The sequence below is a fragment of the Aquila chrysaetos genome, chromosome 5 (genome assembly GCF_900496995.4).
Source record: "Aquila chrysaetos chrysaetos chromosome 5, bAquChr1.4, whole genome shotgun sequence".
Lineage (NCBI taxonomy): Eukaryota > Metazoa > Chordata > Aves > Accipitriformes > Accipitridae > Aquila > Aquila chrysaetos.
In genome coordinates, this window is record NC_044008.1 from 51,072,054 (window position 1) to 51,085,424 (window position 13,371).

The 13,371-nt window shown below is 42.9% G+C and overlaps 1 protein-coding gene across 1 annotated transcript in view; it reads left to right on the plus strand.

Annotated features, from left to right (window-relative positions):
- The first annotated feature begins 8,579 nt into the window (after nucleotides 1–8,579).
- The window catches only part of ADAMTSL3 (ADAMTS like 3), a 189,045-nt gene continuing 184,253 nt past the window's right edge, over nucleotides 8,580–13,371 (plus strand). Inside the window, 2 exon segments of the mRNA XM_030013720.2 lie at nucleotides 8,580–8,862; nucleotides 10,292–10,386. Of these exon segments, the coding sequence (XP_029869580.1) occupies nucleotides 10,312–10,386 (75 nt within the window). The 5' untranslated portion in view covers nucleotides 8,580–8,862; nucleotides 10,292–10,311.

Below are 13,371 nucleotides of genomic sequence, written 5' to 3' on the forward strand. Positions count from 1 at the left end.
TAATATGCCTTAATGACCTTGACCAACCTCAGCTGGGGCTTCCACCCACGCCTCTGCCCAGGAGTGCAGGAGCTCCATTTAAGCTCTGGCCTGGCCCTCAGCTTCTCTTTGAGCTTTATTATGGTTCTATCTAGCTATAAGGTTTGTTGGCCCATGGACTGATTTTTTGGCTTGAGCTTGTACCTGCCTAGTTATTGCAGCTTTGCCTGGGCTGTCTGCGTGCCCTGGCTGTCATCTCTAGCCCCCTGCATATCTTGCCTAGGAACAGTGGGACAGGGCTGTGGCTGGTGTGACTCCTGCCCTGCCAGCCTGGCTACCTGGCTTGGCTCTCCGTCCATTAGGAAGATGCTGGACCTTGCCACTCCTTGGAGGACAGATTGTTAGAACAAGGACTGCTAAATACTTAGCTAAGACCAAGTTTCTTGATAGCAGTATCTCTTTTTAGACTTTTTTTGTGACCAAATACAAAATGTTAAAATTCATACCTACTTTCCAAGTGTTAAATACATTTGAGGCTATGCATAGTAAGTGGACAGGCTTGACTAGTGTGAAAATACTGTGCTGGCAAGTGTAGGCATAGATGCAGAGTCAGCATACAGAAACTTTTGTAGCGTTTTAGAGTTTTTCTTTTTCTCTGATAGTTGTTCTGCTCTCTAGTTCGTGAGAGTGTCTTCCTAAATATCCATTGGGAAAAAAACAAGGTATCACTGGACAGCCTTTGTAACAGTTCAAGAAATCTGTACATCTAATAGTAATGTTGTTTCAAAGGTTATTATTCTGATGCACTAGAATATATCAATAAATACTTTGCTAAGCAGTCTGTTTACAGACAAATGTTGGTGACTTACACATATCTAGAGCTAATGAAGACAGATTGAGTTCTACTAGCCTGATAATGATTGCCACAGTACTAAAGTAGATATGGAGGGTCCCTGGAAAAATTAGAGATTACCCCCCAGAAAGTTTAAAGGGCAGTTTCTGTTCCTGTGTCATTGGTGGTTGTATACATAGGAGGAGAAGTCCCTTCCAGAACACGCAAGTGCACGAGTGATCCTCCTGTGTAGTACTTCATATGCCCCTACTTGCCTAGTTAAATTAAGTAGGACAAGTCAGCTTACAGTGGCTTTTGCCTGTGTTGCAACAGCCTTCTATAAGTTGGTAATCAGTAAAGAATTGAAATTATTTGTGGCATTACCAGATGCAAAAGTAAACAATAGATTTTGTTTGGTAAAACATGAAATACAGAAAATATACCCGATAGCAGCATTTTGTAGGTGACACCTGATAAGATTCTGTCTTAGGCTGTCCTAGTTTCCAGTTGCCAGTGACCAAATTCTACTCTAATGTATGAATGCAGAGAAGCTGTTCCTATGTACAGTTTATACTGGTACTACTATGACTAGAATCTGGCTCACTGTGTGAAGATACATGCTTTCTTCCAGTTTTATGTAGAATGCACCTTAGGTTCTGTAAGGAATGTCTATACAGAATGAGGAGGAAAAGAGGTCTTAGCTACTGCATGGCTCTACAAAAATAGAATTTTGTTCTGTAGGCTTTACTAATACCTGTATCAGACTTTGAAGAAATGTCACAGATTATGAGGAGTTCTCATAGCATATGGCAACAGAGCCAGCAAAGTAGAAAATATGAAGGAAAGTGGAAAATAAGCTGTTTTTTTCAGTGAGTATATAGCTCCAAACTGTGAATCTGGAGCTTTACAAACTTTCTTTCCTTCCATCCACCAAATCTTGCTAACCATTCTTTATCCTCATTAATTGTCAAATAGATTGTATTCAGTTATGTCATCACTGACTCTTAAGAATGATGAGTACAACTACTGGCTCCCACAGGAGCCAGGAACCACCTCTGATCCACCAGGGCTAAGTCAAATCTGAGTCCCTTGTGAAAATGAAGTCACTTCCATCTCTTTTAGTAGAACATAATAACAAAAATATCTTCATTTATATCCAGGCAACATTGCTGAGTTGAGATGTGCTGAATCCATTTCATAGAGGGCAAATAGTTTATCCCACTATTATTGCACTTGACTCAATACTTCACTCAATATGGAGCACTTGGGCTGCAGCCAGGCTGTGGTGTGGAGAATGGATACTTTTCCTTGGTAATGATTCACAGTATAGTCTCTTAATGAAGACTGTAAATGTGCAACTCAAGAAACAAGAGTATTTGCCAACATAGCAAAAGAAGTTGGCAAGTAGAAGAGAACAGAAGAATCGAAAATGAATTTCAAACTTGCTTTCTGTCCTCACATTTACTTTCAACTCTAAGTATACATAGAGCTGGGGGTTCTACCCTCTGTTAGTACACTGTTGCATTCTTGGTTTTGGGTTTCATGTTTTATTTGCTGCTTTGTTCCCACCCTGTTGTGATTTAACCCCAGCCAGCAACTAAGCACCACACAGCTGCTCACTCACTCCCCCTCCCCCACCCAGTGGGATGGGGGAGAGAATTGGAAAAAAAAAAAGTAAAACTCATGAGTTGAGACAAGAACAGCTTAATAGAACAGAAAAGAAGAAACTAATAAAGATACTAATAGCAATAATAAAATGACAATAGTAATAATAAAAGGATTGGAATATACCAGCGATGCGCAATGCAATTTCTCACTACCCGCCAACTGATGCCCAGTTAGTTTGCGAGTGGCAATTCCCCTCAGCCCCACTCCCCCCAGTTTATATACTGGGCATGACATCACATGGTATGGAATATCCCTTTGGCCAGTTTGGGTCAGCTGCCCTGGCTGTGTCCCCTCCCAACTTCTTGTGCCCCACCAGCCTTCTTGCTGGCTGGGCATGAGAAGCTGAAGAATCCTTGACTTAGTCTAAACATTACGTAGCAACAACTGAAAATGGCAGTGTTGACTTCTCATACTGAACCCAAAATGTAGCACTATACCAGCTACTAGGAAGACAATTAACTCTATCCCAGCTGAAACCAGGACACACCCACACAAGCTTACAGGAGGGTGTGACTGTTTTATGTTATGGGTTTTGTTGTAGTTTTTTCTGTATTTGTATTGACACACAGAATGTATATGAGAAAGTGGAAATTTTGTTCCTCTTGCTGCCAAACATTTGATGTGCAATGTCACTTTTCTGAAGCTATTTTCTGGTGACCTCATTTTTGGTTTGCGAATTTAATTTTTTAATCTGTTTCAACTGTTACCCATGCTTATTCTTTCCTCTGGTTTTGCTGCATTTTCCTACATTAATCATTCATCTTCTGCTTTCATAACCACATTGTCTTTCTCACTAGTATTCCTCCCAATGATGTATCATGTATTTCTTCCAACCTTGTCCTTTTTTCATTCCTTCTCACTGTTTGCTCCTTGCTTATGTTCTCCTGCTTCCATATTGGCGTGCATCTCTAGACACATGTAGTGACATGCAGAAGTCATCTTGTGAGGTGGAGGTCACCTACTTTACTCTTCTTGCTTTTCCCCAGTGAATCATTACAGTGAGGGCAGTAATTGTCCTGCTGACCTTTATCTGTTGCTCATGACTTGCAACATAACGGATTTCCTCAGAGCCCCTGTTTGTTCACCAGATGTTGCCTCTTTCACATAGCACTCAATAACATTTTATTTTTGACAATCACAGAAGTAAGGGCCATCACAGACTGAGGAAAACAGATTGTTGTCACTGTTGTATAAGAAGAAAATGGCAGACAAGTTCAGGAATTCAAATCTGGCATATCCACAGTCCTCAGTGGGGTTGCATTTTTTTTGCAAACTAGGAAAAAATCTGTTAACACATAGCTATGTTTAAATAAACAGAAGCTATTTTACTTCTGCAATGAATTTTTCATTTTGCCTTATTCGCATTCAATCTTCATCTATACGAGTTCATATTTTCTAATTATGCCCACAATAAGCACCTAAATCCTTTTGAAAAGATATGCTGCAAAACCACAAAATGATCATGTAAGTGTATTATAAATTTATCTCCAAATGTTGGTTCTAACATTTTAGTTAGGGCTATGAACACTGAGCTACAACAAAAAGTAAGTATGTGCCATCTGAATCAAGATGTGTTTGTTCTGGAGAGTCATGAAATTTAATGCATCTGCTACTACTGTACAGGATCATAAATATGCAAATGAGCCACAAGTTGTTTTGCTTGAGGATAAAAAGGAATTTGAGAGACAAGAAAGGACAAATATTTATTCAAATACTTGAAATAGTGACCATTTGTATATACTGTATTGGTTAATGCTACATTCATTTAAACACAAACTGAGAGGAAGGCAGTAGTTTTCCTCTATAATGTTAGGTCTATGTATAAAGTAGTTTTTCTTTCTTTAAGGCACAAGAATTTTTTCTCCTTACTATATTGAAGGAGCTGTTTCCAAAGCCCAGGGCAAGGATCAACGTGGAACGCAATAGGTTCCATAACACCAAGAAATCAAAGACACACTGCTGTAGCTGAACTTTGTACCTTTATACTAATAGAGGCTTTACTCTTTATAGCGTAGAACATATTTGTGAAGTGTGACAGTGCGTGATTGCTCTCTACCCCAGAGAACTTGTTATTTCAGGGTAAACAAGCACCCCGTACAAATACAATGCAGGGCCAAAGAACTGATTAGACTGTGTCAGGGTTCTCATGACTCTAGTTACAGGAAATTTAACATTTTCCTTTTATTAGTCAATCAGGTGCAGCTCTATTACTGATAACTTTGAGGCCTCAAACCAAAATTCAGTTTCGGCATGGGGCCTCGGCAGGATACTTCCAGTTTTGGTATTCATTAGACATAATCCTGATTTATGAGCCAAATGTTATTCTGCACTGTTTCAATGGATTTTAGATTTGTAGTTTAGCCAAACATATTTTTTCCTGAGTAGCATAGACTTTTGTTATGATGAAAGTATGGTCTTCACGATCATCAGATTTGCTTAGCTGAACTTGTTTTGAGACAATATTTATATGTAAGTAGAGTCTGCTGAAGAAGTCTGTATACCTGCATTTCAGGACAAAGATAAATAGAGAAATGTGGTTTTTCTCTTTTAGATGTGAAGGTTTTCTATTAATATTTACTGAGAGAGTGAAATCTGGTGGTTATCATGTGATCGAACAGAAGTTTTTGTTTACCAGGCCAGACATATAATTTTCTTCAATTTTGCCCTTAGCTGTATCTTGCAGGATCTTTTTTTGCTGTCGTTTCTGCCTGTGCTGTTGAGTGTAAGTTGAAATTTTCTATTACAATTGAATGTAAATCAACGAATGACAAAATATTTCATGGCTGTGTTCGATAGTGAAGACACATGGTCTTAAGTCAGTATAAAACAAAGGATAAGACCATCATATTTCCCAGCCAGCTTCCTCATGAGAGATCATGCCAGCTGTACAGATGGACAAGATCATGATTGTGTGTTCAATGAAATAATAAGTGCAAATGTCCATATTTCACAATTTTATGAACAGCAAGGGCTTCACAGCTGTCATATTTAATGTCATTTAAATGATGCATATTTTAGAGAGCAGCAAAAGAAAAGCTTATATGTAATAAAAAAGCATTGCTAATAACAAGAGACAAATACAGGAATTATGCATGTGAACTCCGAGCATTAAGAGCATTGCTATAGTTTCCTATTCAAAAATCTTATACCAGCTTCGCCAAGCTAATGGGACATAAGCGGGAATTAGAAGACTGTGTGGTAAAAACTGCTAATAAGGTAATACCTAAAGGACTTGACACTGGACCAGGGATTGTGCAAACATAATGTAAGAGACAAAGAACAATAGTTCCTGCCTTGAAGAGTTAGCAGAAGAGAAGTTAAATGTTTCCTTAGAAAAGAGTGATTACTTTTAAACTTGAATGGTCAATTAGTTTTTGCAGAATTACTGAAAAACTTATCCAGGGATGAAAATTAGCCATCCAGAACCTGCAGGTTTGTGGCCTTTAGATTTAGGGTGCGTATTGAAGGAGTCTGCCATGGAGCTGCAAGTGCTGTGAATTTTGAAGTGGTTGTTTTCAAACAGATCTTGCCTGGACACCTGAGTTTCATTCAGTTTTTGCTTGGCTTGGCAGAAGAGGTTATGGAGATCTCCAACGGGAGTCAAAATCTCAAAGCTTCCAGTCACTGGAAGTCTAGAGAGACAAGAGTGAAGTGGCAGGGGGATGGAGTGAGGCTGAGGTGAAGAGTTTAAGTAAATTGGGTAAAGGAGACAACAACTCCGCATTCAATGAGAATGAGCTTCACGTAGGAAAATGCCCTGTTAAAAGCTGTCCAAACCCCCGTATAGTTTCCAGTAGCGGGCCGTGGCTATTTTTATGCTCCAAATGTTATTTCCTGTGTGGTCACCTTCCTCACAAAAAGGATGATTTCAATGGAATAAAAGCAAAACCAGACCATGGGTGGTGGGGAAGAATGGGATTAACAATACTATGTCATTTCAGTAGCTTGGGCAAGACATATTGCCAATTGCTATTTTCCTAGGTAGGTACTACAAGGTACTTGCATTATTTATTATAATGCTGCTTTCTGAAATCTCCCTGATGGGTAATGCTTGCAGGTGCTCACCTCTGTTTTCTTACATGCTGTATAAATTCAGACATAGAACCTGGACCAAGATCACACAAGGAACTAAGTGTGTATGTAAGCAGCAGCCTCGCTTAAGTCACTGAATCTGATGTGAGCTAACCTAGGCTACTTCCTATTACACAACTTCTTTTCCACTCTCAAATTTATTGCAGGAGATGAACAAATGTTTCTAAGTCTTGTGCACATGATGTTTGATTATCCTTTATGGTTAGGGATGCACACAGCCAACTGATCTGAAGCAAATGACCAGGAGCAACATTGAAGGAAGGTATCAGAGTAAGCCAGGAGAAGAAAGTAGAGAACATGGAGATGAGTAGTATTGAAAAAGGGAAAAACAAAGAAATGCTGACCGGCATTCAGATTTGGAAAATGATATTAGAATCTCAGGGCCAAACCTTTCAATATAATCTATGGCTAATACAAGTGCTAGGAACATAGCCAGGGCTATTTTGTCTAAATACGCCCATCTGGCAATCAAATTAATAGCCCACTGTGCACCTATTGCTTCAGGGACCCAGGGGACTGCTTCACTATTGAGGGGTAAATAATTTTAAGAGAAGTGGTATTCTAAATAGGGATGGTGCAAGCTGTGTACATTCCTAACTAGATGGCAGTTCTTGAGGGTCAGCTTCATCCCGTAGTTGTGAACATCTTTTGGTTTTTTGTTCCGGTAGTACTTGCAGTACTACCAGCCATAGTTTTGGGACAGGAAAAATTGATTTTTGGCCTCAGTTGATCTAATGGCTAAATTCTGGCTTTAAAATCACTTGTGATCAAGTCTGAAGTATAAGCTGACTGCACCAATATATCTTTTTTGAAGGTAACAAATGGCAGGGTTATAACTGAAGTCATGGTTAAAGGACTACGGAGTTGTTTAAGTAACTGTAGCAACTGAAATGGATAGAAAGCAAAGCTTTCCAGGAAGTTGATGTACTTTCAGCTGACCAGTATTAGAAAAAGAAAAGATCAAGTCCTTAGCAGTACTCTTGCCGGTTACGCAGCCTATTATCGTGGTAACGTGCAGACTGGAAAGAACAGCTTGCCTCAGCTGTCAGGGTGAGCCTGCAGGCAGCGCAGCCTGCGAGTCTTGCAGTGGTGTGGAGGAGGCAGAGCGGGCAGCGCAGGTGTTCGTGCGAAGTCGGGGATGTCCCAGAGAGCCGTCCCCTTCGTGCCGCAGCGAGGAGGGTGTGCAGCTCTCCCCCCGGGGGTCCGCTCTCCGGCGCCTGTGTTGCCTTTGGCTGGGCTCCCCTGTCAGCCTAGTTTCAGCAGAGGGCACTCTGTTCCTAACGATGGAGGAGGCGCCTCCCGTGCTGGTGAGAAACCTAAACAGATTGGAAAAGTTTCCAGCGCAACATATTTGAACAAACTCTTCATCGGTTATGTTTAGTTCACTGGAGCGTATTTTTAACTTCAGTGGCAGGGATAATAGCCCTTTTTCTACGTGCTGCTCTTAGCGGACGCGACGAAAGCTTGGGACATCAGTGGAAGCCGTAGCGCAAAGGTAGAGGATTTTAGCGTTCCTGTTTAGCAGCCCAAAGCTGTCGTGTGAGACATGCTCGTCAGATTTACAGTAGGAAACCTAAAAATATCGTAGAGGGCAGCATGATTAAAGACCTCCTCGGTGCGTGAGCAGATTTGCAGCTGTATTGTGAGAGTTACTTGGAGATGAGACACAGGATGGTTGCGGTTTTGGAAGCTGCTTTGCATCAGATTTGGGGGCTGACTTCACGGTAGCTTTCGCCCCTCGGGGGAAGGCGAACCACTTGGTCCCGGGCTGCCGGGGTCCGGGCCGCCGACCCGGAGCGCCGCCAGTGCCTCCGCAGCCGAGGCGGGGGTTGGGGGGGAGGGTGCCGGGCCCCCTTGGCCGCCCGCCCGCCCGCTCGTTCGCGCCGGCCGGGGAGGCAGGGGCTGCGCGGGGGGTGCCGAGCCGCGGCGGCGGAGCGGGCGCCGGGCCCGGCCGCGGCCCCGCGCCGCAGGTGGAGGCGCCCGGGCGCCTCTCGCCGGGGCCGGGCTGCGGCGGGCGGGCGGAGGCGGCCCGCTGCCAGCAGCCTGTAGGACCTTGGCTAACGTGCGGCGGTGGGCTGGAGCCTGGCGTGAGGGAGGGGCCGCCGCTCGCGATGCAGGATGCTGTATCCCCGGTGCCGTGACAGGCAAGGCTCTCCCCTGCCCTGCGAGAGGGAAGGAGGCGCCGGCAGCGCCGGACCCGGTCCCCGCCTCCCTCCCGGCCCCGGCCCCGGCCCCGGCCCCAGCCCCGCTGCGCGCTCCCCGCCGAGCCGGGCGCCGCGGCGCCGCACCAGGTGGGTGAGCTCGGCGGCAGCGCCGGGGGAGGGGAGCCCTGCGGCCGCCCGGGCCGGCCCTCGGGCGGCGGCAGCCTCCCCGACCCGCTTCCCCGGGCGCGTTCCCGCGAGGGAGGCGGGCGGCGGGCCGGGTCCCGCGGGCGGCTCCCCCGGACGGGCCGGTCGGGTTCCGCGTAAGCGGGGGCGGGCGCGGTGCTGGGCGAGGGTCGTCCTAGAGGAGTCTCCGGGAGGGCAGGGCGGCGCGGGTTGCTCGCAGAGCCCTTGGGGAGCCCCGGCACCTGCGAAGTACCGGACTCCGGTGTGTTTCGCCAGTCGTGGCTCTCAGCAATGCCTGGCGGGGGGTGCGTGCGTGTGTGAAATAAAAAGAAATCTTCCTTCTCTTATTGCCGTAGTTGATTGAAACTTTCGAATGACAAAAGCATCCAGGAGAGCTAAACCTTTTGGGAGGCAGGGGAACTTTTAAATTTTTTTGGAGGGAGGGAATAAAACACTTCGTTGTGTAAGAAATCTTAATTATGTTTAGTTGACAGGTGCAAGAACTGTTTGGTTAGATGGTTTTCCATTGGGATATCTGACCTTTTAGAAAGGAGTACTTGTTTTGAAGGAGGGATGTGCATTCGCTATGGGGCTTTGCACAATAGTGGGGTGGTGGCTGGGAGGAGGGGAGGGAGGGCTGTTTGTGTTTGCGTGTATGTGTGCTAGGGGTCCGTGGAACTTGTACTGTTTTGAGATCACTGTGGTAATGAATAGTCTGAGGAAAAAAGATGTGTTGACACTAGGAATTAACAGAATTAGCAGCATTATTACATGACTTTTTTCTTGTTGGCAGTTTTAAGTTGAAGTTTTTAGTAAAAGTGACTGACAGTTTTGTGTTGGCCCTGTAATGGTGATGATAACTAAATTGATGGGGTTTTTTTTGTTTGTTTGTTTGGTGTTTTTTTTTTTTTTTCCCTCTGCCCTGATCACTTAGTCTCTGAGCTGTTATGATCAGAGCTTTCAAAGGCAGTGCAAATGACTGCTGAAGTCCTGGGGCTGGGCTTTCAGCTTTGAGTGGGTGAAAGTGCTGGAACAGTACATCAGAAATCCTATGCTCCTTGGATTTTACCTTCTGGAGATCAAGATGGGAGGTGTTCCCAATTTGATAAATTCTCCTACGTTCAGGAGATAATAAAACTTGCCCACTATTGCCAGCTTCCCAATATCTTTCATTTTCTTCCCTTTCTGTTCCCTAATTGGAACTACCCCACCCTGCAGGCAGTGCTCATGGCATGCACTGCGCGTCTGCTCCTCTGGCCGGCACAAAACTCTGGTGTTTGCATTGCATTTCTTCCAAAGGCCAGTTCCATGCCTTTGCCCAGTTTGCTTTAGTCATTGAAATTCTGTCGGACCCCACTTGATTTTGTTTGTAACTTGAAACAATTTCTCTCAGCAGAGCCCCAAGGCACGAGTATGGCCAGCCCTAAAGCCACAGGGCTCTTCTGGGAGATCACTTGGCTTGCTATTGCTATCTATGCTCATCTGCAGGTAGGTAATGAACTTGTTGCTATTGTCATGCCTGGTCCTTTATCAGATGATCTTGCTGCACACTTCGAATTACTGTTTTTTAAACAGAAAACTGCTGAAGGAACTGCACTGTAAATAAAAGGCTCCCGATGAGAAGGTTTTCCTTTCACTGTACTGAATTTCAAAGACATCCATGTGGAAAATTAATATTCTTTCTCTTCCTAGTAATATTGTACCTGACTTTACTATATGGGGACCAAAGGGAGATGTTGCCAGATGTGTAATGCCATGGCTTTTTCTAGGCAGAACAGCTGCTCTTTGCCCTGAGGAGGTTTAGCACCTGATAAATGTTAAGATACTGTAAGTGACAAGGGTTATATAAATACCTGGGTAGAAACATCTAAAGCACTCGGAAGTCAGTGTTGGGACAAGGGGGGAAGGTGGTCCAAAACGGTCTTTGCTTCAAGTGTTCAATGAATACAGGAACCATGGAGGAAAACCATAGCTGCCAACTGATCTATTGCCTGACACATGAGCCTAATCAGTTCCAAGAAGTGAGTATTTCAAGAAATATGGTGTGCTGGCATGCAGCAGAGATGTTGTTATAGTATGTCATTCTCTATACTGATAGTTGCCACAGCACAGAATGTTTCAAGGATTCTTCAGTCGCAAGTACACCCAAATCCAGAAATCCTTAGAAAAGGACAACTAAATAAACTGAAAAATATCCTTTGAAATAAATAGCATTGTTTTTTGAAGAATTGTAGTAGTTTTTGTTTGTACTATTGCAATGCTGAGAAATGGTCGTTTCAAACTGGAGCCTGGTATGCTGGGCGTTATATAAATGTACATCCTGAAGAACTTTGAATTGAGGGATAATACAGCAGGCAAAAGTAAATTCAAAAGGAGTATGAAGAACTGAGGAGACTGTACTAGACAGCTGAGTACACTATGATCGATTTAGGGTGGACTTTGAGGTTTAAGGTAGTAGGAATGGGGCTATCCTCAGTAGCACTGCTGAATGCACGGTGTGCTGTGAGTCATTTGGCAGCTACCTGTTGAGGAACACCTCCTTATGTGTATTATGGTTGCAGCTAGTCATGAAAGTATGCTAGTTACTTGAGTAAAGGACTCGCCATTAAAGTAAAACTTATTAGATTCATATTAATTGTGCAGTAAAACACAGTGCATTCAGTGCACGTCCAAGCAGATAGGGCAACAGTGGGATCTTCTGCTTTTTGCTGTGCCTGTTCAGCTTGTACTTTTGTGTGCAAGCAGTTGAGTGATGCTGTAATAAAGGGCCCTATAAAATGCTCAGAAAGTAGTATGTAAAGTTCACTTAATAGTTCTCTTCAAGATGAGAATAGAAGTTCAGAGAAGGGAAATGTCAACTTTGTGTTTTGGCCTTTTAGTTGTGAAGAGACTTTTTTTTATACAATATTTTTCTTGTATTTTTTTCCTTCATATTTTTCTTATTGTAGAACTGGAACCAGTAGTGGCATAGTTTCCTTTTCTCCACGAATGGTTTGGCATAGCTTCACTTGTCTCTTTGTAATAAAAACAACCCAAACACATTGTAGTAATCAATAGGCTATTGTGAGTAGCTTTATGAACATTTCAGTCCAGGTCAAATTTTTTGGTCTTGATTGTCCTTTAAAATATCCTAATCTATTTGGCATATTTGAGTCATTAGCACTTAACCCCAATCTTGTAGGAGGCCCTTGTGCTCCTAAGTTTTAGGTGTTTTATCACAATTTTAGGCACATTAAAGATATTTTATATTATTTAACACAACATTTTTGGTATCCAATAACCATTAATTCTTTAATTGGTTGCTTGGGGCCATACTATATGGACCACACACAGTCATTCTACCCTAATATTGTACCATAGGATCTACTTGTGTTGTTTTTGGCTATTAAAGTGCTTATGTCTGGAGCTAATCAATTAGAAACAATTGGATGCTGGGCAAGGTCACAAGTCTATGTCATGTCACTTATGTGCAATTGATTAATTTCATCCTGCTTGAGGCAGGTACAGAATAAAATAATGACCATTTTAAAAGAATGTGGTGGAAATGTGGTATGAATGTAACGCAAAGAAAACTTTAACATGAGAAGTTGTGAAAAAGAGGTAGCTGTTACTGTGAAGAAATGAAAGTTAACTTTGGTTATAGGAGCCCTTTCTGATTCTTCCTAGCATGGTAACAAGCACAGCATGGTGTTTAGCTAGGCTCCAAACTGAACTCTGCCCTTACAGATACGCAGCGTCTCAAGTTCGACAAAATTGTTTTGTCAGGGGCAGATTAGTCACAGGTAAGTTAGATTTCATAGGATAACCCAATGAATAGTTTACCACTGAGCATTGCTGAGCTGCCTGTTCATTAATTCTGCTCTGTGACCAAGAGCAGTGGCATAAATGACTCGGGAGATCACTTACGGGCTAGCCTTGGCTGTGTTCTTTTGCGTACATAGAGCCCACTTTCTCCGATATGTGCCAATACAAATGAAATTATTGGAACTGTGTTAGTCTAAAGCCAATGGTAATCCAAGCAAATGATGTCTGTATGTTCTTCTTAAAAACAAAAAAACCTCCACCACCAAATGGTAGCAGCAACATGGAATAATTCATTTTTTCTAAAGATTTAAATGATGAATCTATCCAAAGTTACTGTATTCCACAGACTGTATGTATTTGTGAACATTAACTATACCCTTGGCCTTGAATGTAACTGTTCATGTGTATTTATTGCTAAATATGGTGTAAAAGGCTCCTAATTTTTCTCACATGATAGCAGATGAGCTATCAATACTACAGATTTTAGGAGATGATTAAGCTAATAGAAGTATCCAAGTCCAATTTTGCTGCTTTCAAGTGATCTCTTGAGTACCTGTGGCTCCATATTGGTAATTGAAAAGGCAGGATGCTCAGCCTGGTAACCAACTCTTTCTTAACCTTGTGATAACATTTTATTACACCATTCAGCTAGATGCTGTTATATTTGTT